Here is a 25,941-nt window from a genome sequence, read left to right as displayed (position 1 = left end):
TTTTTTTTTTAAAACAGTTTTATATTATTTAAAGAATATCAAATACATCTTTTAGAACATCCCACATTATTAGGAAAGTCACTTATTACCATTGCCTTAACCTTCTTAAATGAAACCTGAAGATTCAGTACTACAGTAAATAAATTCAAGTATGGTAGATTAGACTATTATGCATACTGGGCTTCAGCTTATTTATTTGTGTACTTAATTTATTTTATATTGATTGCCTTTTTCTTCACTTTAAAAATGTGTTTAATTGAAAAATGAATTTAATTATACTAATTACAATTAACTGTTGCTTATATATATATATTTTTAAAAAGTATGTTTTTATTGATTTGAGACAGAGGAAGGGATAGGGAGAAAAGTATAGAAACATCAATGATGAGAGGCTGCCTCCTACTAGGAATCCAGCCCACAACATAGGCATGTGCCCTGACCGGGAATCTTATAGTCAGGTTAAATGAGTTTACATAGTGATGGATGTATTAGTGAAGTAGTTTGCAGTGTTCAGCTACTGGACTTAATCCCAGCCAGGCTGTTGCTTACATTTTTTAATTCATTATCAATGAATCTTAGAAGTCTTTTCTCATTTGGATAATGTTTAGATTTTATATTTTGCCTTTTTTCTTATTCCTACTATTCTTAGTGGCTTTTTGACATATCTTCTTAAAACTTCAGTATCTCAATATCTGTGTTAATTTTGCCAGTAGAAAAAGACCCAGCTGATAGGTCGACTTTCTTCTCGCCATCTTGCCTGCCACCTACCCAACAAATATATTTTAGAGCATTTTAAACTCCTGATGTTGTGGTCATGCAGATGCTCTATGAGTATTACCAAGTCTTATAACTTCACTTGTTTGACTTATGTTATAAGGAAAAATGCATTGGATAAATAGAAATCATCCTGTATATTTTATATATTTAGGTTGTCCTGTTTTTGTTCTTTTAGCCTGGAATTCTGAAAAATCTGTGCATAATCTCTGCAAATAAATTTTTCAAAGCTTAAAATGTCATGGAATACAATGGAGTTGCCTGTCTTTATTTTTATGAAATTTCTTAATTTTTCTCCTCAGTTATATTTTATTGGCTAATCAAAGTTTAAAAATCTAAAAATATATATATATATATATATATATATATATATATATGTATATATATATATATATATATATATATATATTTTTTTTTATTGATTTTTTTTTTTTACAGAGAGGAAGGGAGAGAGATAGAGAGCTAGAAACGTCAATGAGAGAGAAACATCGACCAGCTGCCTCTTGCACACCCCCTACCGGGGATGTGCCTGCAACCAATGTATTATACATGCCCTTGACCGGAATCGAACCTGGGACCTTTCAGTCCGCAGACCGACGCTCTACCACTGAGCCAAACTGGTTTCGGCCAAAGTTTAAAATTTTTTATGTTAAAATTTAGGAAAGTAGTAGAAAGTGTGAAACTAGTTTAAAGATATAATAATTGTTAAAAATTTAAGATACTGATTCTCATCTTGAATTTTATACCTTGTTAATCATATAAATAATTATAAAGTGAACTATAATTGGATATAGTTGGATTATATTTGGATATAGTTTGCTAAAAATACCTTTTGAGAATATCATATCTTCCTAGGATTTTACTCTTAAATCTGTTATTATGGCTCCTCCCCACCCCCATCCTTGAAAAGTATAGAAAGGGCAGATTATACCACATACTGCTGGTCACATTGCTTTCATCATCCTCTGGCGATCATTGGTATCTGCTTATTATAGTAATAATTCAGACTTGTATCTGAATATGTAAATAGCCCTCATAAAAGATATGATGTTTCTAGTACTAACATATTTGTATGTCTCTTCAATATTCAACTGTTTAAGTTGCGTTACTACTTCCTAAGCATTCGTTTAGTAGCTCTAGCATTTTCCTTCACTCTAAATATCATAGATTCCTAATACATGTCTGTAGAATAAGTGAGTAGAAGGGGGAATGAAAGGGAAAATGAAGAAGGAGAAGGAGGGAGGGAGGCAGGGTAAAACATTTTATTCTGACCCCCTTCACCATTATCAGGGTTATATTTTGGTAAAAGACAAAGGTATTTGTTGCATTTAGGAAAACAGTGTGGCTAGGATTTAATCTTAGCTGATCCAACCAAAGATGAAATCTGAATTGAAGTAGAGTATGTGTCTTAAATATTCTGGAGTGTTCCTTAAGTGTCATGTGCTTTCTGGTTATATTTTTTTTTCCATATTATTTAAGGTAATTTATAGGGAAAATTTAAATCTGATAAGCAGTTGTTAAGATATTAACTAATTTTTTTTTAGTAGAGTAAGAGGTTATTGTTTCAAAGATTTTTCAGTTTGTTTTCATCTCTATTTTTAATTGATATTTGAAGTTTGTGTGGGTTCTTTAGAACGAGGTATGTGCTATATTCTTTCTTCTTAAAGACTAAACTATTTAAACTAATGCCTAGTATTTTGGAAAGTTTAATAGCTTATCAAAGAGGACTTGAATTTTCTCTTAATTAGGATAAATCTGTTTTCTTTATTTTTTTTTTCATGTATCTGCTTTTAAACCAGTTATATGGTCAAATTACTTTTCACTTAAAAAGAAGATTTCTTATTATGTTTTAGAGAGAGTAAGGGAGAGAGAGAGAGGGAAGGAAAGACAAATATCAAAATGAGAGCAAACCATTGATCAGCTGCCTGATACCCAGGATCAAGCCCACAACTGGGGCATGTGTCCTGATAGAGAATGAACTAGCAGCCTTCCCTGCATAGGACAACACCAAGCCAAATGAGCCACATTGGCCATGGATAATTTTCTTTCTTTTTTTTTTTTTTTAATCAATCTTTATTGTTCATATTATTACAAAGGTTCCTCATTTCTTCCCCCCTCCACCAGGTTCCCACCCCACCCTCCGCCCCCTCCCCATCCCCCATTGTCCTCATCCATAGGTGCAGTTTATGTTCAGTCTCTTCCTCCCTCCCTTTCCCCGATAGTAAATCCCTTTTCAGAGAGTAAATCAGTTACTTAGCATTTTCTCATATCAATAATACCTCCACATGCCCAATGATACATTTCACACAAAAGACATTTCCAAATAGGTCAACCAGCCTCATCCAGGCCCCACCCAAGGCACTCACAGATCAACACCCCAGCCCTATACTAACTCAACACATCCAGATCTAAGCCTTCATCACTTGATTCAGCAGACCCTCAAGTTCCCACAAAAGTTTCCAGCCATGTCTGAGAGGCAGCCGTGGGGCAGGGGCAGGCGAGGAGCGAGCTGTTCCGGGCCTGGCTGCTACTGGCCTGGCCTCTGTTGCTCTGGTTCGTTCCACAACCAGCTGCTCCGGGTCTGGTCACTGCTGCTCCTGACCTAGTTGCTCTGGACTTGGCTGCTGCTGCTCCTGGCCTGGCCGCACCCGACCCGGCTGCTCTGGGCCCGGCTGCTCCGGGCCTGGCCGTTCCCAGCCTGGCAGCCGCTGCTCCGGGCCTGGCCGCACCAGACCCGGCTGCTCCGGGCCTGGCCGCTCCCAGCCTGGCAGCCGCTGCTCCGGGCCTGGCCGCACCCGACCCGGCTGCTCTGGGCCTGGCCGCTCCCAGCCTGGCAGCCGCTGCTCCGGGCCTGGCCGCACCCGACCCGGCTGCTCCAGGCCTGGCCGCTCCCAGCCTGGCAGCTGCTGCTCCGGCCTGGCCGCACCAGACCCGGCTGCTCCGCGCCTGGCCGCTCCCAGCCTGGCAGCCGCTGCTCCGGGCCTGGCCGCACAAGACCTGGCTGCTCCGGGCCTGGCCGCTCCCAGTGGCCATGGATAACTTTCACTTTTAATTTTCTATCTTTTATTTATTTATTTATTTATTTATTTATTTATTTATTTATTTAATAATAAATTTTTATTTAGATTATTACAGGTGTTCCTCCCTCCCCTCCCCAAATAGCTCTCCTCCACCTGATTCCCCAACCTACCTCATGCCCTTAGCCCCTGCCACTGTCTTCATCCATAGGTGTAAGATTTTTGTCCAATCTTTTCCTGAACCCCTCAGACCTCCTTCCCCCTAAGAATTGTCAGTCCACTCCCTTTCTATGTTCCTGATTCTATTATATTCACCAGTCCATTCTATTCTTCAGATTTTTTAAAAAAACATATTTTTATTGATTTTTTTTAGAGAGGAAGGAAGAGGGATAGAGAGTTAGAAACATCGATGAGAGAGAAACATCAATCAGCTGCCTCCTGCATACCCCCTACTGGGATGTTCCCTTGACCAGTGTACATGCCCTTGACCAGAATCGAACCTGGGACCTTTCAGTCCGAGGCCGATGCTCTATCCACTGAGCAAAACCATTTAGTATTTCATGTACAATCTTTCTTAACAAGGCCAAAGTATAACTTTTGGAAGGTGGTATGAATTGAGCATGCTGTAGAATAATATGTTTACGTTTGTATAGAAGTTTGATAACCTTACACATTTTAAAATTATATATAAATGAAATCTTTACTGTGTTAAATGAAAATAATTGTAGAAAAAAGGATGCTGAATTAGTGGTCCAAAAAAAAAAAAAAAGAAAAAGAAAAAGAAAGAAAGCTGAACTTTGAGAAGAGTTAAATGAAAATAAAATAAAAACAGTTCACTTCATTCAGAAAACTTTTGTGCACACCAGCAATTTTTGAGCTTTAGGAATTTACAAATGGACAGAATAGATATTCTTTATGATAGAGTTCATTTAAATTGTCATAGGCAATGAAGTAGTCAAAAGTTTATATTATGTCAAATGGTGTTAATTGCTAGGAGAAAAATGGAGAGAGGTTCGAGAATAGGTACAATGTTATAATCCAAATAAGATGGTTAAGATGGGATCTAAAAAGATGAGTTCTATGAAATGCAACCAAATTGGGAAGAGGCAAAAGCATTTACAGGAAATGAAAATATACAATGTAAAATTTACCCCTTAAGTACAGGTAATAGATATGTTGTAACAGAAATTGTAAGCTGTATTCCAGGTGTGAGTAAGGAAAGCCATTTCTCTCTTTTTTTCTTTTTTTTCTTTTTTCTTCTTTTCTACATAAAACTCTCATCTCCTCCTTTATATACACAGGAGAGGCCTGGTGCATGAAATTCGTCCACTGGTAGGGTCCTTGGGCCTGGCCGGTGATCAGGGCTGATCTGTGGGGTGACCAACGGGGCAATCAGGGACACCGCTGGCACCTGCTTTGGCCGGCCTGGGACTTGTGGGCACTCTTGCGTTGAGCATCTGCCCCGTGGTAGTCAGTGCACATCATAGTGACCAGTTGTTCCACTATTCAGTTAATTTGCATATTAGGCTTTTATTATGTAGGATCCTTGAGAATAAATTCTTTCACAGTCCTAAGAATTTCATTCAGAGCATGCCAACTTGCAAACTCTTAATCCATTCTACCCTCACTACTACTATGAGTTGTTGTTTTAAACTACACAACTAAAGGTTGTTGTGCAAAGTAAGTTTGGAAAAAAAGCTTGATGTTGGGCTGTGGAATTTATGTTAAATTTAAATTTTATATTACTGAGCTCTTATATTTCCATAAGAAATAACTTTATGGAGTATTTGCTATTTCCATTCCAATTGTAGTGAAGTGTAGAGACACATTGTGATCTCCCCTATAAAGGAAATTGACTTCCACAAGAAGTAGGTACCACCTAGGGTAGTTCTAAAGTAGGAAATACCTTGATTGGTTTTAAATTTGTATGCAGCCTGCTAAATAATTGGGAAAAGTTTTTTATTTTTAATTCTTTTGTTGACTACCAGTCTGTTCGTTCGTTCTTTCTTTCTTTCTTTCTTTCTTTCTTTCTTTCTTTCTTTCTTTCTTTCTTTCTTTCTCTCTCTCTCTCTCTCTCTCTCTCTCTCTCTCTCTCTCTCTCTCTCTCTTTCTTTAATACATTTTATTGATTTTTTTTTTTTTTTATAGAGAGTAAGGGAGAGGGATAGAGTGCTAAAAACATCGATGAGAGAGAAACATTGACCAGCTACCTCCTGCACACCCCCTACTGGGGATGTGCCCGCAACCAAAGTACATGCCCTTGACTGGAATCGAACCTGGGACCTTTCAGTTTGCAGGCCGACACTCTAGCCATTGAACCAAACCGGTTTTGGCCCAGTCTGTACTTTATAAGGCTTCAGGCTGGTGTCTTCTATGATGTTAAGCTCTTTGTATCTCCTACTCAAACTTGTTACAGAGATTTTTTACTCAGAAAGGAGAAATATACCAATTTAAGGATTTTTGGGATATTGAATTATTCAATATGCATGTATGTACATGTTGGGGGAGGGAGGCAAAGAGATGTGAGCAAGGAGGCAATTGCATAGAGAATTAGATAGTAATTCTGCAGAATAAGAATAAAGACTATATTAATAAATGGAGATATCAGCTAAGAGGCAAGGTTTAGTAGCTGTCATATTATTGAAGGAAGACTTCAGAAACATTTTTCCCCCTCTCTGATTTGGTTTGTAACTATTCTCTGTAATTAATTCTAAAGAAATTATAATGTTATAAGGATTGCCAATTCAGGAACATTGTTTCCATATTCTGAGTTGTTAGGGTGCAGAAAAGTGGTAACTTTTCTCCCCCATCAGTGGTGAAGATGTTTAGTAGAGAAAACCTGACAGTTGCTGCTAATGGGGGTCACAGAAAGCCCAGGAAACAGAGCAGTAATATTGGAAAGCTCTTGGTGAAAATGTGTGTATGTGCTTATCCAAGGTCTAGACTAGTATAATCAGATGTGGACAATGGGCTGTAATGTAGTTATGGGAGATGGTTGTCATCATTACTGTTATTTATTGGGCCTCTAGCTTGAATCTTTTCTAGTTGGTCACTTGATAGGGCTGTTTGTTTTCCCGGGCTGACACAAGCATTTTTTTCCCCCCTTCTAGCACTGTAGGTATAAATTATACATAATTTTCTGCTTAATATTAAAATATGAGCATCATTTTGTGCCTTGCATTTAGAGACATAATTTATTATAGAGTAAACCTAATATTTTGAGATTGCTTATTATACTTAAAATTTTAGTCTAATTTATCTTTAATTTTTTTGGAGAGAATAGTTTTCACCACTATTTCATAAATTACAATGACTAAATATGTATGATTTGTATATTTAGGAAAATATACATATAGATGGAAAAATTAAACTCTTTGAAAAGCAAAATGATTTATTTAGATATATCACCTCAGTTTTATATTTTTCATAATGAAAATAAGATTCATATTTGTGTATGTTAAAATAAGTGGGAACTGTGTAGCCAAGAACTTCTGAAATACTGGATTTAAAAGCATTTTGTGAATTCTGAAGAAAAAATGTATATGCTTCCATTCTTCTTTGGAAGTAATATTAAATATTTTATATATGCTTTATTCCAATTTTATAATATCCTTTTAGATAAGATTGGATAGTAATATTTTGTATTATGTAGTGAAAATGTTTCAAACTTAAATTTCTGATATAGTTATGTTTGACCTGAAAGCTCTAGTTTTGCTTTCATTTACTTAGATAAATGTAGAGACTACTTACTTTCAAGCATTGTCACAAGCCATCCATTTATCAAATGACAATAGCCCAACTGGTATGGCTCAGTGGTTGAGCACTGATTGATGAACCAAGATGTCACTGTTTAGATTCCTAGTCAGGGTACATACCTGGGTTGTAGGCTTGATCCCAGTAGGGGGTATGTAGGAGGCAGCCAAACAGTGTTTCTATCTCATGTATATTTCCCTTTCCCTATCCTTTTCAGTCTTTAAAAGAATATAAAAACATATTAAAAAAAAAGATTGAGCACAGTCTACCTGAACAGTACATCTTAGTTACTATGGTGGATTTAAAAAGGCAAATGAGCAAAATATGTCTTTCCTTAATTAGTCGTGGTCTGATAGGGAAATAGAGAAATACACATAGCAATTGAATAGAATTTCTATAACACTGTATAAACAAGTATAATATATGGTGTATATACAGTTAGCATTCTTATATTTAGATTGTAAACCCCCTGTGGATAGTTTTGTGCATCTTTATATTTTTCACATATAGTAGTCTAGAATTGCTTGGCATAAGCTAGTGTTAAAAAAGCACTGCTGGACCCCCAGCAATATTCAGGCACTGTTCTATGGTCTGGAGATATAAGAATAAATTATACTAGGTTGGTGCAATCTGGAATGGAAGACAGATTTGTAAATACATAATTGAAATGGTGTCATACAGAATGATACAACATGGTAACTACCACAGAAAAGGCATATGCCCCTTGGTGGGGGATTAGTTCTGTGGAGGGAAACAGATGTAGGGTTTGAAGAGGTTTTATTTAGGTGACTTTTGAGTTTTGCTTTGAAGGATGAGTAAGATAGGCAAGATGGAATTAGAAGTGAGGTCATTCCTGGCTGAGAGACTAGTAGGAACAGATGCAAAGAGGTGCAAAAGTACAGTGTGCTGTGTTTGAGAAATCAGCCTTAGAGTAAAAAAGGAGCAGCAAATATGAGCCTGGTTTCTAAGCTGTGCAAAATTTTTAACTCCATTGTGTAAATGTACCACAGCTTTTTACCCACTCATCTACTGATGGACACTGGACTGCTTCCAGATATTGGCCATTGTAAATACCTCTGCAATGAACATAGGATAGGGGTGTATGTATTTTTTTTAATTAGTCTTTAGTCTTTTGGGTTTCTTCAGATGTATTCTTCTGTAGATCATTGGAAGATAGTTAAAATTTTTTTAAAGTATGCAGCGATAATAAGATTTTTCATTTTAGAAAAATGATCCAGTGGAGCATTGGCTAGACTAAAAAGACAATTGGAAAGAAGCTTGATTGGAGGCTATTGTAGTAATTGTAGAAAATGATGCTGGGTGCCTGCAGGGTACTGGAAAATATTACAGAAACAGCTTCTAGAGTTATTGCAGAGATAGAATACACAGTACTTAGTCTATTGGATGCCAAAGATGGGAGAGTCATATATGACTCATTTCTAGCTTCAGTAACTGGAATTATTAGCAATGATTTTAGTAGTCAGAGTTGGGGCAGAAAAAAATGAATAATCTCTGAATAAGGGACTAGTTTAATAAATTATGGTATGTTCCATCCACATAAATCCTCTGTATAATAATGGTGCACCATTAATTAAAACGAACAGGTCTGCATAGTATGACTCTTTCATACTATACATTACCACGAAGGTTGCAACTTAAGATAACACACATTATCTTACAATGTCTGTGTGTCAGGTGTCTGGGTGCAGCTCAACTGAATCCTCTCTTTAGAGTTTTACAGGTGCTAGCCAAACTGTGTTCCTCTCTGGAGCTTGGAGTCCTCTTTTAAATTCATGTGGTTATTGGCAGAATTCAGTTCCATTCACTTGTAGAGCTGAGGTCCCCATTTTCTTGTTGGCTGTCATCAGGATTCGATCTCAGCTCCTAGAGGCTACCTTAGCTTCTGGTCACAAGGTGGCTTACTTTTCAAGGCTGGCAGAAGACTCTTCAGTCTGCTAACACAGAGCCTTATAATGGAGCATATCATAAGAGTGGCTATCCCATCACCTTTGCAGTGCAAAGTAACCTGTTCCTAGAAGCATGTCCATATTCTGCCTGGGTTGAACGCAATAGGAGGTCACCTTACAGTGTGTTCACCACAGCATTTATATTAGAGTTTAAAGCTGGAAAGGACCACATCATATTCTCTTTCTTTCCAAGTCCACTGTAAGGAAAGCTCATCTCTAGTGCTTAGTCTCGTCTTTATAATAGCGTAGTAGAGGTGAACATGTATTTGAGAGCTATTTAAAAGACAGAGGGAAATGTGAAGAAATATGTTAAAAGGTCAGAGTAAGTACTCCAAAAGACTTTTTCAGTCATACTGTGGATGAACTGACTAAGGCTTGCTTTTTATATTAGGACATGAGCTGTGAAATAGCATTAATTAAATCTAGAAATATTGCAGAGGAATTACTGGCAATATTTGCTCATTGATTAGGAGCTTGGAGGAAGATGGTAGAGAAGAGGGAGTAGACTAGAATAACCTTGAGGTTGCTTGTTTGGTGACTGGGAAAATGGTGTGCCATTGACTAATCAATTAATGTTTGAGTGCTGTGAGGCAATACATTGATGTCAAATTCACGATGCGGTTTTTGGTCTCTAGAGAGAAACTGAGAAGCACCAACCAGTATTTCACATTGGCACTCTTAAAAGCCCTTGCCATCTCCATCTGTAGAGACATAGGAAGTTATTCATTAGCAGTTTTTAAATTGCACTAGGGATTGCTTTTATCTGTAATGCCTGAATGCGTACTGTTTATTAGCATTTGAAAGAATACCCTACTTACCTTACCCCCAAATCATAGATAAGACATTGCAGTGACTTCTAAAGTGGCTAGGAGACAGTTGGGGAAGTTGGGGGCCTTTGTAGAATCTCTTTGCACAAAGGGCTACTTTTTAAATATTTAGTCCTGTTAATTTTTTTATAGTTTAGTTCTTTGTCAGAGAACATATTTTGTATGATTTCCTTTGAAAATCATTACAGAATTCTTTGTTATCCCACATTTGCTTTCTTTCTGTATCTTCCATATTTACCCGAAAAAAGGGTTTATTTTTCAGTGGATAATATATATATATATATATATATATATATATATATATATATATATATAAAATCAAGTTTGTGGTCATATTGTTAAAAATATTCTGTAACGTTATATCTTTTACACCTAGTTATAAGCCATATTCTTAGGAACATCAAATGTAGAATCTCAAAATTCTGAATTTCTATGTCTCTGGTTCATTTATCATTTGAAGTGCTTATCTCTTTATCTCTGATTTTGCTTCTTAAAGCCATCCCCCCCCCATATTAATAAAGGCATAATAGGTTCCTTTTTTATCCGTGGTTTTGCTTTCCATGGTTTCAGTTATTCATGGTCAACCATGATCCAAAAATTTCAAATGGAAAATTCCTGGTATACTCAATTCATAAGTTTTACATTTTGTGTTATTCTGAGTAGAGTGATGAAATCTCGCACTGTCCTGCTTAGTCCCACCCTTTGTGAATCATCCCTTTGTCCAGTGCAATGTCAACCAAAGGTTGTCATCACCAATTCAATGCCAACAGGTGTTCCCCATTTGGGCTGCAGTGAAGGGGAGAGACTTTATTCAGTGCAAACAGCTCAATTGTGAAACAGCTAGGCTGTGGAACAGCTCAGATATGATTTCAGCACAGCTGTGGAACAGAATGGTTGCAAGATAGCTCAGTATGTACCGAGAGAGTTCAGTTATGATACAGCATGGCTGTGGAATGGCTTGTGTGAGGCGGCTCTGGTGTCACAGCTCTGCTCTCACAGTACAGTTCCGTTCCAGCTCAGGTGTTATGGCTCCAGCTTAGGTATTACAGCTCCAGCTGGGCTGTTAGGGCTCCAGCTGGGCTGTTAGGGCTCCAGCTGGGATGTTAGGACTCCAGCTCCGGTGTTAGAGCTCCAGCTCTAGATAGCTCTGGCCAGGGAAACACAGTCTTTGATGCAAACAAAGTGCACTCCACAGAAACAGAGGACAGTCTGAATTACATAGAGAGGAGTTCCCACCCCTTGTCCCTGATTGGCCCATTTCTATGCAGGCAAGGACTCCAAATCCTCAGTTTGATCCAAAAAGCACTGTTATGATTAGAATGGAGTTGCTCTGATTGATTGGTAAAGGTGCAAAGAAAGATACAACTATTTTGCTCCGATTGGATAGAGAAAGTCTCAGTCTTATTGGTTAAATTTTGATCCTAGAAGCTCTCCTTTTGAGTGTTGATGCAGATAGTAGGAGCCCAGGGAAGGAGGATGGGCAGCTCACTTCAGCTTTTCCCTGAAGTGCAGAGAGCATGAGAGGCCCCTGTTTAGCAATGGCTACTACAATATATTCTGTTTAAAAATTTGACAGTTTCCAAGACTCCTATTAGCCACCAGGAATCTTTCTTAACAGCTATGTTCATCCTCGGTTTGACAGTGTCTATAGTGTATGCTACCTGCCTGTTTAGTCACTTAGTAGCTCTCTCAGTTATCAGATCAGCTGTCCTCATATTGCAGTGCTGTGTTCAAGTGTAGTGATGCCAAAAATTCAGATATGCTAACGAGAAGTGTAAAGCATATGTATGTTGCACAAGAAAAAACATAGTATATGTAGGGTTTGGTGCTACCCATACTTTTAGGTATTCACTGGGGGTCTTGAAAATTGTTCTCTGTGGATAGGGTGGTGGGGGTTGGGGAGGAAGCCAGAGGGTCAGAGAGATTCTTTCCAGTGTACAGAGTACACGAGGAGCCCTTCCAGAAAATGGCTGCTGGACTCTTATCCTATATAATAAAGAGGCAATATTCAAATTGACCATCATGCCATCACAAGTTGGCGGCGCCCATGGGGGGGGGAGGGGCCAACTGCTCTGCATCCCTGCTGCCGGGATCCTCAGGTCTTCCTGCACCCACTACTGACTGACAGCTCACCCAGGCTCCTCCAATAAGCTGCCCATCCCTCTCTTCCTCCCTCCCCCGAAGCTGAAGCCTAACTGTGGTGTCCAACAAATTAGAAGTTATAACTCATGTTGTTGAGAGTACCCTACATTCCTCTTCCGGGGCTGGCCACTCTGCCCGCCTGCCACCTGAGTCCCTTCAGCCTCACCGGGGCCTCGGGTCCTCCTGCAACCCCCACTGACTGAGGCTCAGGCAAGCAGGGCTGGCCCAAGGTGCAGGCAAGCCTTGGATGGTGGCTGCCCAGGTGCAGGCAAGGTAACCAGCTCAGGTAACCAGCACCAGCTGAGGCTTGTGCTGCCGGCAGTGGCAGCAGCAGAGGTGTGATGGGGCATCACCTTCCCCTGATTGCTGGGTTGCCTCCCGGCCTTACCCACAGAGGACAGTTTCTAAGACCCCTGGTGAATACCTAAAAGTATGGGTAGTACCAAACCCTACATATACTATGTTTTTTCTTATGCACACATACATATGCTTTATACTTCTCATTAGCATATCTGAATTTTTGGCATCACTACTTTTGTGCTTTGGGGCCATTATGAAGTAAAATAAGGGATTGTTGAACATTGCACTGTAATATATTGTTAAAAATTTAAAAAATTTTAAAAATAAAATAAAAATAATAAAGGTCTGAAGAAGGGGCAGGAGAATGGTGGAGGGGATAAATAGGGGGAAATTAAGGGGGCATCTACAATACTTTCAACATTAAAGATAAAAACAAAATAAAGTAATATATAAATAATCAGTTAATATTGAATAACAAAAGAGAAAAAAAGGAACATGCAAAAAATGGAATAAGTATAATGGGAACCAATAATAAGGTGTGGCCTCCAAGAAGAATAATTAATTTGATATGAACGCCAAGAAAGAATTTATATGCTGAGATGGACTCCCCTTAGATGGGCCCAAATTTTATAAATAACTAGAGGCATGGTGCATGAAAATTCATGCACTGTGGGGGGAGGGGTGTCCCTCAGCCCTGCCTGCCCCCTCTCATAATCCAGGAGCCCCCTATGAGCTTCTGGAAAAAAAAATTTAGCTGTATAGCTAATTAATCTGAATATAAATCACCATAATGTTGTTTGAGAGTTTGCTTTAGTATATTGGAGGTCTGGTCTATTTCTTAATTCCTAAGGTATATCTGGGTTTCTTCTGTAAGCCTAGGTAATCTACTAGGACCCCTCTACCTTGACAGGTTATAAAATTCAACTTTTGTGTCCCTAGCTCTGTAAGACTGAATACAACTCTGCTTAGCTTCTCTGTTCCCACCTGTGAATAGCAAGTATTTCAGTAGGAAAGTCAGGCTGCATGTCTTTTGCATGCTTTTTTTCCCCTCCAGGATTTTGGCTCTTTAAATCTTGGGAACTCTCCAGTGTCTTTAAAAAGATTGATGCATAAATTTAATTAAGCATTTTTAGTTTCTTTTGTTGCATAGCAAGTTTCATAAAAGCTAATCTGCTCTTCCCAGAAGGATAACTTTTTTGCTGTTATATTTTTCAGATATTTAGTGCAGTGATTTTAAACCTTTTTTTTATCTCATGGTACTCATACACTAATTACTAAAATTCTCGTGACACACCAAAATGTATATTATAGTTTTTTTATGATCTGACAAAATATTTTAGTATAATTTTGACTACTTGACACTGGATGGCTATTGTTGTGTTGGTTATTGTCATTTTTTAATTTGACAATCTAGGGGGAAAAAAGATCAGTGTCCCTGACTAGTCAGGTGTTGCATGTTTTAAAAATTCTTGTGGTACACTGGTTGAAAATGGCTGATTTAGTGTGAAGTAATATTACTTTATTGAGTATGATGTCAGAGAAGACAGGAAATATTTTTCATTTCCAATAACAGTGAAATATGTGGTGTATGTGTATACATATTTAATTGATAGTATTAATCTTTTTTTATTTTTTATTCTTTATTGTTTAAAGTATTACATACAGTGTTAACATACGTCTCATTTTTCCTCCATTGACCTCTCCCCGGCCACCCCTGGCCCTGAACATGCCATCACCCCCTTAAGTGTCTGTGTCCATTGGTTATGCTTATATGCATGCATACAAGTCCTTTGGTTGATCTCTTAACTCCTTACCCTCTTCCCTGCCCTCCCTCTGAAGTTTGACAGTCTGTTCGATGCTTCTCTTTCTCTGGATCTATTTACATACTTCAGTTTATATTGTTTATTATATTCCACAAATGAGTGAGATCATGTGATATTTATCTTTCTCTGACTGGCTTATTTTGCTTAGCATAATGCTTTCCATGTCCACCCATGCTGTTGTAAATAGTAAGAGTTCTTTTTTACAGCAGCATAGTATTCCTTTGTGTACTAGTAGATATACCACCATTTTTAATCCACTCATCTGCTGATGGGCACTTAGGCTGTTTCCAAATCTTAGCTATTATAAATTGTGCTGCAATGAACATAGGGATGCATAAGTCCTTTCTGATTGGTGAATATTCATCTTTTTATAGGTTGCTGAGCCAAACAATGAAGGATCATCTAGTAAGAGTAGCAAATGAAGCTGAATTTATCCTGAGCAGGCAGCGAGCAGAGGATATTCACAGACATGCGGAATTTGAGGTAGGTTCCATATATGTTTGGTGTGAGGAAGTTACCAATGCGTAGGTAAAATATCAGGATTGTGTAAGGAAACATGCCACAAAAAAATCAAGACTTACTTTGTGAGAGAATCACAGATGTTTACAGAAAGATAGTGCACATCTCTAGCCCTCTGGTCTCAACTCAAATTTATCTACAAGTTAATTTGCAGCAGGTTCTGTATTTGGGTGCACTGGGTGTTGAATCTAGTTGTTTTAAATAAAATAAAGTAAATTAATGAAGGACCTTTGTCCTCTCTGAGCTAGACAGAATTAGTTAACTGGAAATGAAAACCCCTTTGGAAGAGATAAGATCTTCTAGGTTTCTAGAGAGAAGCTGAACACAGGTGTGGGGTTTCTTTACCCTTGTAATTTGAGAGCTCTCTAACCTTTGGAGCAGAGGAGGGGAGGGAGCATATAGCTTTCTTCTTGGTTCACTGAGGGACCAAGTGACAATCCATCCAATGATTTCTGCGTATTCAACAGTTACACCTGTACATGTGTGTAACAGGTGTTAATTCATAGAGGGAGTTAATAGTATTGTAGCTATATAAATTAGCAAATTCGACATCTAAGGTGAGCAAGACAAATTTTGAAAAAATATCTGCTAATAATTGGAAAAAAGTTAAAAGCACCATCTGGTTCTTTCTAACATGTTATGAACAGATAATTCAAATGTTGCTGATATTTTTCTGGTACATTAAAGAAGATGACCTCCCCGGTGCATTTTATACAACCTGAAAAGGTTATTGAAATAATAAAACTCCAAAAGATAAATATTATTTTTGAATATGGGTACAAAATTCTAACTAAAACTTTAATCAACATACTCCACAATGTAATAAAATAATTATATACTAATAAGTATATACTAAGAACTATATACTTAGATTTTATTCATGGAATTCAAAGATGGTTTAATATTAAGATATCTACTTCTTAAGTAAATTATACCTAAACAAATTAAAATAGAAAAGTTATGTAAAGATATAAGTAAATGCAGAAAAAAAACACGTGATAGATTTTATTTATTTTTTATTTTTTTAAAGGATTTGAAAATATGTTTTATTTAAAATTTAGATAACATCTTTTCTCACAATGTTAATGACTTAATTTGCTTCAGTTGTTATTCAAATCAACTAAAAGTGTATCAAGCTAGTATAATATGAATTATAGAGGGGGGCAATGGTATATGTACACAGGTAATAATTTAATTTAAAAAAATGAATTATAGTATTAGTTATTATCTATAACAATAAAAGTGTAATATGCAAATCGGTGGAACAACCAAACAGCAGAACAAGGACAGTCGTTCGGATGACCTTCCGGATGACCATGTTATATAGATTTTAGTAGCCAGTCCTACAGGACTTTGGAGAACAGAATGTATATAAGTTAATTCAGTACCTCACCCCCTTGTTTATTAGTCAGAGTTTTCTTAGTGTCCAGGTTTCTTCTTTTGACTTACTTCTTTTTATTTTCTTTTTTAATGTATTGGGGGCTCATGTGTGCTGTAAACTTAAACTTCTTTTATGTTTATTTCCATGCTGTCTTTATATTGGAGTGACATTCTGATGTTTTGGCTAACACTTGCATTCCTTTAGAACTTTATAAATATTGCTTTGCTTTCTTCTGGCTTTGAATGCTGCTTTCAGAGAAATTTGAGGCTGGTCTGATATTTTTCTCAGTTGATGATTTCCTTTTTTTTTTTTTTTTTTTTTTTCCTTTCCTGTTTGAGATTTCTTTATTTGCTCATGAAGTTCAATTCCAACAGCAGTATGACTCAGTATTAAACATTATTCATAAAATTTTCCTGGAACATAGTCTTTAGTTATATTGTAAATTCAGTTCTTGGAAATTGTTTTAAATTAAAATTTGAAAATTCTCATTTTATTTCCTTTTTCTTTACTTAGCTATACATTCATTAATCTATATCACATATGTCTTTCATATCTCTCTTATAGTTACTTCTTAGAAGCTTTTTGATGACTGCTTCAATTTCTTCCATAGCTTTGGCCTATTGAGATTTTTAGATTCTTCCTGATTGAGTTTTGGAAGGTTTTATTTTTCTAAGAATATGTCCATTTCCTCCAGGTTGTCCAGTTTGTTGGAATAGAGTTGTTCATAGTATTTTTAAACAATCCTTTGTATTTTGGCGGGGTCTGTTGTTAATTTCTTTGCTTTCATTTCTGATTTTGTTTATTTGGGTTCTCTCTCTTTGTTTCTTGGTGAACCTGGCTAGAGGTTCATGAATCTTGTTTATCCTTTCAAAGAACCAGATCTTGGTTTTGTTGATTTTTTTTTTGTCTCTATGTCATTTATCTGCACTCTGATTTTTATTATTTCTACTTAAACTAGGCTTCTTTTGTTGCTCTCTTTCTAACTCTTTGAGTTATTTTTTTCCCAATAGGCTTGTAGAGCTGTGAACTTCCCTCTTAAGACTGCTTTCGCTGGCTCCCATAGATTTTGGATTGTTGTGTTTTCATTGTTGTTTGTTGCCATGATGTTTTTTTATTTCTTCTTTGATCTCTCTGGTAACCCAATCATTGTTTAATAGCATGCTATTTAGTCTCCATGTGTTTGATTTCTTTGAATTGTTTTTATTGTAATTGATTTCCAGTTTTATGCCTCTGTGATCTGAGAAGGTGCTTGATAGGATTTCTGTCTTCTTGAATTTGAAGAAACTTTGCCTATACCCAACATATGGTCTATCTTTGAAAATGACCCATATGCACTTGAGAAGAATGTATATTCTGTGGCTTTGAGGAAGGAGATAATGTGGAATTGAAAGAAGGAAAAATAAAATAAAAGAGGAGCCTATATATATGAAAATAGGAAAAAATACTTTTAAAACACTGTGTTATGCAAGAGATTAAACTGACTTGAATCAACCAGTATAAATATATTTTAACTAATCCTTGTAATAAACCTCTGAAGTAATGCTGTTATTATCTCTTATTTTATAAATGATAAAACAGCATAAGAAGGCCCAGCTGTCTTGGCTCGGTGCTTGAGCATTGTCCTATGAACCAGAGGTTGCTGGTTCAATTCCTGGTCAGGGCTCATGCTGGGTTTGAGGGCTTGAACCCCAGTGAGAGGTATGTGCAGCTGATCAGTGATTCTCTCTCATCATTGATGTCTTTAACTCTCTCTCCCTCTCCCTTCCTCTCTCTGAAATGAACAAAAACATATTAAAAAACAAACAAACAAACAAACAAACAAACAAAAACAGCAAAAGGAGGATATAGCCCAGAGTTAAAGCTAGAATTCAGATCTAGGTAATTTATCTCTTAATCTTTAATCTATGCTTTTTATTCACATTCATTAGATTTCTATAGAATGTGTGATAGGATTTATTGTTGGCATACACGGCAGCTTTACTTTGAACTATTTAATTTTATACTTTATCTAGTACAGTTTTTTATTTTTTATTTTTCCTTGCTTTGTAATATTGTAATATTATAAAGTGCTAGAGGCCCGGTGCACGAAATTCATACACGGGAAGGGTCCCTAGGTCTGGCCGGCAATCAGGGCCCATCTGTGCTCCTACCGGGGGTGGGGGGGAAGCGCCGCCCCCCCCCCCCCCCTTGCACCTGCATTGGCCTGGTACCGCCCACTTGCTGGCCCTCCCCTCCACCATCGCCAGTCCCTCCCTCTGCAGGGCGATTGGCAGGATGACCAGGGATCTCCCTCCAGCACACACCTTAGCTGGCCTGGCACTGCCTGCTTGCCGGCCTCACTTCTGTCCTCCCCACCCCCTGCCACCATTGCCGGTTGGGGCCTGTGGGCTGGGGGCTGTTCCTGCATTGAGCATCTGCCTCCGGGTGGTAACTGTGCATCATAGTGACCGGTCGTTTCGCTGGTCATTCTGCCATTCAGTCAATTAGGGTTTTATATAGATTAATGATAATAAAATATATACATATAAAAAGCCAGTAACCGAAATGCTGTAATGACCAGAACAACTGGTTGCTATGACACCCACTGCTGTCAGCAAACCGGTCCAATCATGGTGGCGCCAGCGGCCAACCTCCCTTAGTCCCTTCCCCCTGCCAGCACCATTCTCAATGAGCCCCCACCATGCAATCAGCCTGCAGCCCCTCCCCCTGGCCAGCCCCATTCCTGATTGCACCCCTTACCCCAATGAGGATGGGGCAGACTGGCCAACCTCCCATTGTCTCCTCCTCCTGACAGAGCCGGCCCTGATCTGCCCTAATTGGGGCCAGACCACAGGACCCCACCCGTGCACAAATTCATGCACTGGGCCTCTAGTCTTACCTAATAATAGACAAACATATAAATTGGTCATACCTCTGCTACGCCCACAGACAATCAGAGTGAGTATGCAAATTAGAAGGCTGAAGATGGTGGCCACCCAGCTGCTCCAGGCACAGAGTGGCCAGGTGGGACAGGATGCCTGCTATGAGAGGGAGGGTGAGTGTGTGTGTGTGTGTGTGTGTGTGTGTGTGTGTGTGTGTGAAGGGATCTACAGGATTGGAGTGCCACAGTGAAGACAAGACTGCAGGCTCTGGAGTCTGCAGCGTAGATGAAGATGACAGATTCCGGCGGAATCTGCAGCAAAGACAAAATGGCAGACTCTAGCTGAAGCGAAGGCCTGGGTCCTGGGTGCTGGAGGAAAACCCGAGCTGGAAGCCAAGGGAAGGAAGGCCTATTGCATGAATCTCTTCACGCAACGGGCCTCTAGTATTTAAATAAAATCCAAGTTTTTCCAAATAATGTTATTGTTACCTTAGTTTTTAGTGGAGAAAATAGATTTGTTCAAGTACTGCACATGACAGTGTCTTTTAAGAGAACAAGCATATATTTTTAATTCTTAGTAGGCTTATTTTCACAGAAAAAGAATTCCCTTTCTTTATGCCACAAAACCCAATTGATTGAGGCATGTTCATGTTTAATATATTTCTAACTATATTGCTCTCAAATCGTAAATAATACTCTACAAGATGAAGCATATTTTTTTTCTGGACAGCTTGTATTCTAAAGGTTATCTATATTCAGCCTTGAATTTATGTTGTGCATTCTTTAATAATATATCTGAACTTTATCTACTCTAGCTACTTCCTCCTGCAAAGAAGAGATGTTGTCATGTATTTAATATACCATTTGTGGTTGCAAAGTAGCTGACTTGTTTTATTATCAAGGGATTGATGACAGTGTAGATCTAAAATGCTCATCTTCTTAGTTCATTGCATGATTATCTTTGGAGTGGGACGTTCTTGATATCTTCAGTTTTTGACTTATGTAGAGGTTCCTTGAATGTCATGATATCTTTTATTAGGTGTACATCTTAACATTATTTTTTGATCTTATAGCTATAAACAGGATGTTTATTAAAACATTGTATGTATAAAACATTGGACCCTGTTTTGTAAATATAGTGTATATTATATATGGGTACATACCATCCATTACCTTCTTTTTTGTTATAAGATTTGTCTATCAAAGTTTAGTTTACTAATGTGATATATCTGTAAAACATGTCAAAATTATCAGATAATAACTAATTTTTGGGAATCTATGTAAGTTAAAATCCACTTAAATAAGAATATCTTAATGTCCTTTTAGCTGATGCTGCTTTGAATTTCAGTTACTATACAGTAGAAATCACTTCTTATTAGTTGTAATCTTATTGAATTAATACAAAAAACTTTTTAAAGTAAAGGCCATATGAGCACTTAATTCTTAATAAAGCAATGTATATATATTTTTCTTTTAGATGAATTCAACTGTTTGCATATTAGCAAACAAAATATTTTTCAATAGAATAGAGAACTTTTTTTGGTCAGGTAAATACTTTGAAATTTAAAAAAATTAAACACTTCTAAAACACCACTTATTTCCTAATTATGATTTGGGAGCTTGTATTTGTCTAAGAATATGTCCCATTTCTTCTAGGTTGCCCATTTTGTTGGAATAGAGTTGTTCATAGTATTTTTTTTTCATAGTCCTTTGTATTTCTGTGGGATCAGTTGTTACTTCACCTCTTGCTGATTTTATTTATTTGGGTCCTCTCTCTTTGCTTCTTGGTGAACCTGGCTAAAGGTTGGTTTTGTTGATCTTTTTATTGTTTTTATGGTCTCTATTTTGTTTATTTCTGCTCTGATCTTTATTATTTCTTTCCTTCTGCTAATGCTGGGCTTTTTCTGTTGCTATCTTTCTACCTCTGAGTTGTAGGGTTAGATTACTTACTACCATTTTTTTAAGGTAGGTCTGTAGAGCTATGAACTTCATTCACTCTCAAGACAGCTTTCACTTTGTCCCATAGATTTTGGATTGTTATGTTTTCATTGTAGTTTGTTGACATGATGATTTTTATTTCTTCTTGGATCTCTTTGGTAACCCAATCATTGTTAAATAACATGCTATTTAGCCTTCAGGTGTTTGATTTTTTTTTTCATTCTAATTGATTTCTAATTTTATGCCACTGTGATCTGAGAAGATGCTTGATATGATTTCCATCTTTTTGAATTTCAAAAGACTTTGCATGTGCCCCAATATATGGTCTATCTTTGAAAATGTCTCATGTGCACTTCAGAAGAATGTGTATTCTGTGGCTTTGTGATGAAATGTTCTGAATCAATTAATTCCATCTGATCGAGTGAGTCATTTAGGATTGATGTTTCTTTGCTGATTTTTTTAGAGGATTTATTCATTGGTGTTAGTGGGGTATTAAAGTCCCCTGCTATGACTGTATTGCTGTCAAACTCTCCTTTGATATCTTTCAGAAGATTTTTTATGTATTTGGGTGCTCCTGTATTGGGTGCTTATATGTTTAACAAGAGTTATATCTTCTGGTTGAATTGCTCCTTTTAGTATTATGTAGTAGCCTTCCTTATCTTTTGCTATGGACTTCACTTTGAGGTCTAATTTGTCAGATATAAGTATTGCTACACAAGCTTTTTTTTTCTTTCTTTTTTCTATTTGTATTTGCCTGAAAAACCTTTTTTCATCCCTTCACTGTCAGTCTGTGTGAGTCCTTTTTCTGATGTGAGTCTCCTGTAGACAACAGATACATGGGTCATGTTTTCTTATCCATTCAGCTATCCTGTGTCTTTTGATTGGGGTATTTAATCCATTTACATTTAAAGTTATTATTAATAGGTACTTGTTTGTCAAAATTTTTATTCTTTACTCTTGTGTTTCTTCTTTGCTTCTTATTTCTTCTTTTTACAGCAGACCCTTTAGCGTTTCTTGCATTGCTGGTTTGGTGGTAATGAACTCCCTTAGTTCTTTTTTTGTCTGTGAGCTCCTGATTTCACCCTCAGCTTTGATTGATAGCCTTGCTGGGTACAGTATTCTTAGATTCAGACCCTTCTTTTGCATGACTTTGTGTATTTCATTCCATTCCCTTCTGGCCTGATGTGTTTCTGTTGAGAAATCAGTTGGTAATCTGATGGGAGATCCTTGGTAGGTAACTTTCTGTCTCTCTCAGGCAGCCTTTAATACTCTATTACATTTTTATTGATTTTTTGAGAGAGAGAGAGAGAGAGAGAGAAAGATATATATATCAATATATATCAATATATATCAATATACATATACATATACATACATACATACACACACACACACACACACACACAAACACACACACACACACACACACACATATATATATATATATATATATATATATATATATATGAAACATCAGCTACCTCTTGCATGCTCCTTACTGGCGACCTAACCTATAACCTATAACCTATGCATGTGCCCTGACTGGAATTCAATAGGTAGCCTTTTGCTGCACAGGATAATGCCCAACCAACTGACCCCCACTTTTGAGGGCTACCACATAGTCTTTTTGAAATACACATTCATTTACTTGTTCACTGATAGGACCCACTCATGAACTTAGAAATAAAAGGATTCTTTAAGAAAAATCTAACATTAAAATAATATATTGTGACCAATTTGCCATTCATGCAAGTTTTTTGAAAAATGATTTGTAGTAGCTCCGTTATTTCCCAATATAAATATGAAACAATTAACTTTACCATTCTTTATTTTTAGATAACTTAAATTTTGTGTATTTTACTCTTACTAATAAAGGTTTATGGAATATCAGTTTTCATAAATCTTTATTTGAATTTCTAAATTTTTAGGTAAGCTATTCATATAAGTGAAAATTTGGGACCAGAAGAGTATGAGCTCTTTTGAGTATCTTAATACATAGAATTTCTTTTTAAACCTTTTCATGTGATTCTCTTTTCACATTCACTGCACTATTGCTATAATTAGATACTTTCGATTTGATAAATATAGCATGCATTATTTCTACTCCTAGTGAGCATGAACACTTGTTAATTATGATCCACTGGGGACCCTACCAGTGCATGAATTTTGTGCACTGGGCCTCTAGTATACATACAACTTCTTTGGTTATTCTCTCCCCACCCTCCTTCCCTTTCCCTCTGAGAATTATCAGTCTGTTCCATCCTTCTATGTTCTGGGTCTATTTTGTTCATTCGTTTATTTTGTTCATTACATTCCACATATAAGTGAGTTTATGTGATACTTAGTTTTCTCTGACTGTATAATGTCGCTTAGCACAATACTCTCCAGGTCTCTTAACACCACTACTGTTCACTCCCCTGGAAACAATCCTGAGATTACCAGTGACCTCAGTGTAACCAAACCCAGTACTCTTCTGTCTTTGTTTTCCTTTTAATAAACCTCTTCTTTATATCTAATGCTATTGGCTACTCTCTCCTCTCTTGACCTTTTATTGTAATCCTATTCTCTCTTTACTAATCACTTCATTATTCTTTTTATGATCTTTTTTATCACATTCTCCATAGTGCCTGGAACATTCCCTTACACACAGTAGGTGCTCAGTTAATGATTGTTCAGTAAATGAATGCTAATTACAGCCTCCACATTTTAATTCTTTTTCTGTTTCTAATTAAAAGTGGGAATGCTACTTCTCTATGGAAGTATAAAGAATTAAATTAAGTGAGAAAGGCCATGGCAGAATTATTTTCTACTCTCTGATCAGCAAGACTGAGTGTTTATAAAAGTATTTCAAATGGCCATGATTGATGGCTTTCAAATTACAGCTTTGAGTTCATCAATCCAAAATTTGCTGATTGGACTTGAAATGAAAGAATAGGCATTTTAAACTATAAAATACACAATAGCACACTTTACATTAAAAAATTGTAAGAAACATTGTTGGCTACAATGTTTGAGCTTCTCTGTGGTAATTAGCAAGAGTTGTTTTATAACAGGAACATGGAGCTAGAAAGATGTTCAGGTTCTAGGCTCCGTAATTTATCATGGCAAAGTCTTAGGAAGAACTTACTGAACCTCTCTTAGTCTTAGTTTCTCTTCTGTAAAATGGATATAATGGAGCCTTAACTGAAGGTGTTTTGTGGAGAGTAAAATTTTATATAATGTGGGTCAAAACACATTGTAAAACTGTGCTAGTGACTGTTATTATTATCATTGTTTTTGTGACTAGTCTTAGAGAATTGAAAGACCATGCATAGCCAAGTCAGTATCTTCATTTAAGAAATTTAATCTAAATTAGTTTTTCAGAAGAAAGGTATATTCATTAATTATTTGAGTTTAGATACATTTATGTTCTGAATAAACTTGTTATTTTGTAGACTATAACTTAAATTAAGAAACACACGATTTCTGCTATTGTTGCCCATTATTTTTAGTTAGGTTATTTTTCTTGATTTCTATTGAATACAGGTAGGGAATACAATTTCTTGTAAGAACTCTTATTTGTACATTCATTCTATTTTGGAAATGAATTTTCTAGTGTTCTATTTTCTAAAGTATGTTTTACTAAAAGCTACTCAAGGATGAAATAGTTGAGATATCATTATAGGTAGCATCTGACTGATAGTATTTTTTTCTTTACCTCAAACTATGAGATACAACTTGAAAATTCAGGTAGTTTACCAATTCTGCTATGTACTGTTAACTTTTCTTAATTAAATGTTTTTATTTAAGTCATGGAAACCATTTCATCTGACTTTATAACATAACTGCAGTTTATGTATTTGTTTCATGATTTCTTCCATCAAAGCATGAAGAAGTGAATTATTGAAAAGATAAAAATAAATTTGTTTGCTTTCTGTCAGAGTTCATATCCACAGCCAACCTTGATAGAAGATCAGAATGATTTAGACAAGTTTGCTTTGGAGATTCATAACATATGCTTGCTGGACAGAATTGAGTTATCTCTGCTCTGGAGAGTAAGTTATTATAGCAGGAGCTGACAGAGATGAAGATAACTGAGGGAAATTCAATTACCTTTTAGTGTTTTCTTTCTAATAGGATTCTTAATGTGAAAAAGATCCTTAGGTGATGCGCTTCTGTTACTTGGGAGATCTGCCTTGATACTTGTTTCAAGAATACCATGAACTTTAGTTGCGGGGCTTCATTAAGTATGAAATAGGCCTCTCACTGTTATGAGTAGTTTTGATTGAAAGGTCTTATTTTTACTTGATGTCATTGGCTGTCTATATAATCATTAACTGCCCTCTGTGGTTTTCTTTAACAAGGCATATATTATTTTAATACATTGGGAGTTATTTTTCTTTTCCTTTTGAGTGATCTCTCTGGAAGTATGTTTTAGCTTCTGTGTTGATATATTTATGTTCTTCTAATTATCATATATCGAACTGGATAACCATGTTAAATGCTGCTAGAATCCCCAAGTTTCCATTTTTACTTTGCTTTTTCAATTTGTCAGACTATTTGATGGTTTTACTTTTTAACCCCCTTTTACTTATACTACTTCCTGGCTTCTCTCCTTTCCTTTTCTTCTTCAATCCTGGAACAAATAAATTAAAAATATT

The 25,941-nt window shown here is 36.7% G+C and overlaps 1 protein-coding gene across 5 annotated transcripts in view; it reads left to right on the top strand.

Annotated features, from left to right (window-relative positions):
• Nucleotides 1-25,941, top strand: part of LRBA (LPS responsive beige-like anchor protein) — a 514,593-nt gene that overhangs the window by 176,049 nt on the left and 312,603 nt on the right. For 4 of the 5 annotated variants that reach the window (XM_084884872.1, XM_084884875.1, XM_084884874.1 and 1 more), the window contains exon 36: nucleotides 14,978-15,086. The exons of the other annotated variant lie outside the window; for it this stretch is intronic. In XM_084884872.1, the coding sequence (XP_084740998.1) occupies nucleotides 14,978-15,086 (109 nt within the window). The remainder of the gene's footprint in view (nucleotides 1-14,977; nucleotides 15,087-25,941) is intronic. 5 annotated transcript variants of the gene reach the window in all.

This window comes from Pipistrellus hanaki (assembly GCF_964339955.1).
Source record: "Pipistrellus hanaki genome assembly, chromosome: 5".
In the NCBI taxonomy this organism is placed as follows: Eukaryota; Metazoa; Chordata; class Mammalia; order Chiroptera; family Vespertilionidae; genus Pipistrellus; species Pipistrellus hanaki.
This window is presented reverse-complemented; position numbering and strand designations above follow the sequence as displayed.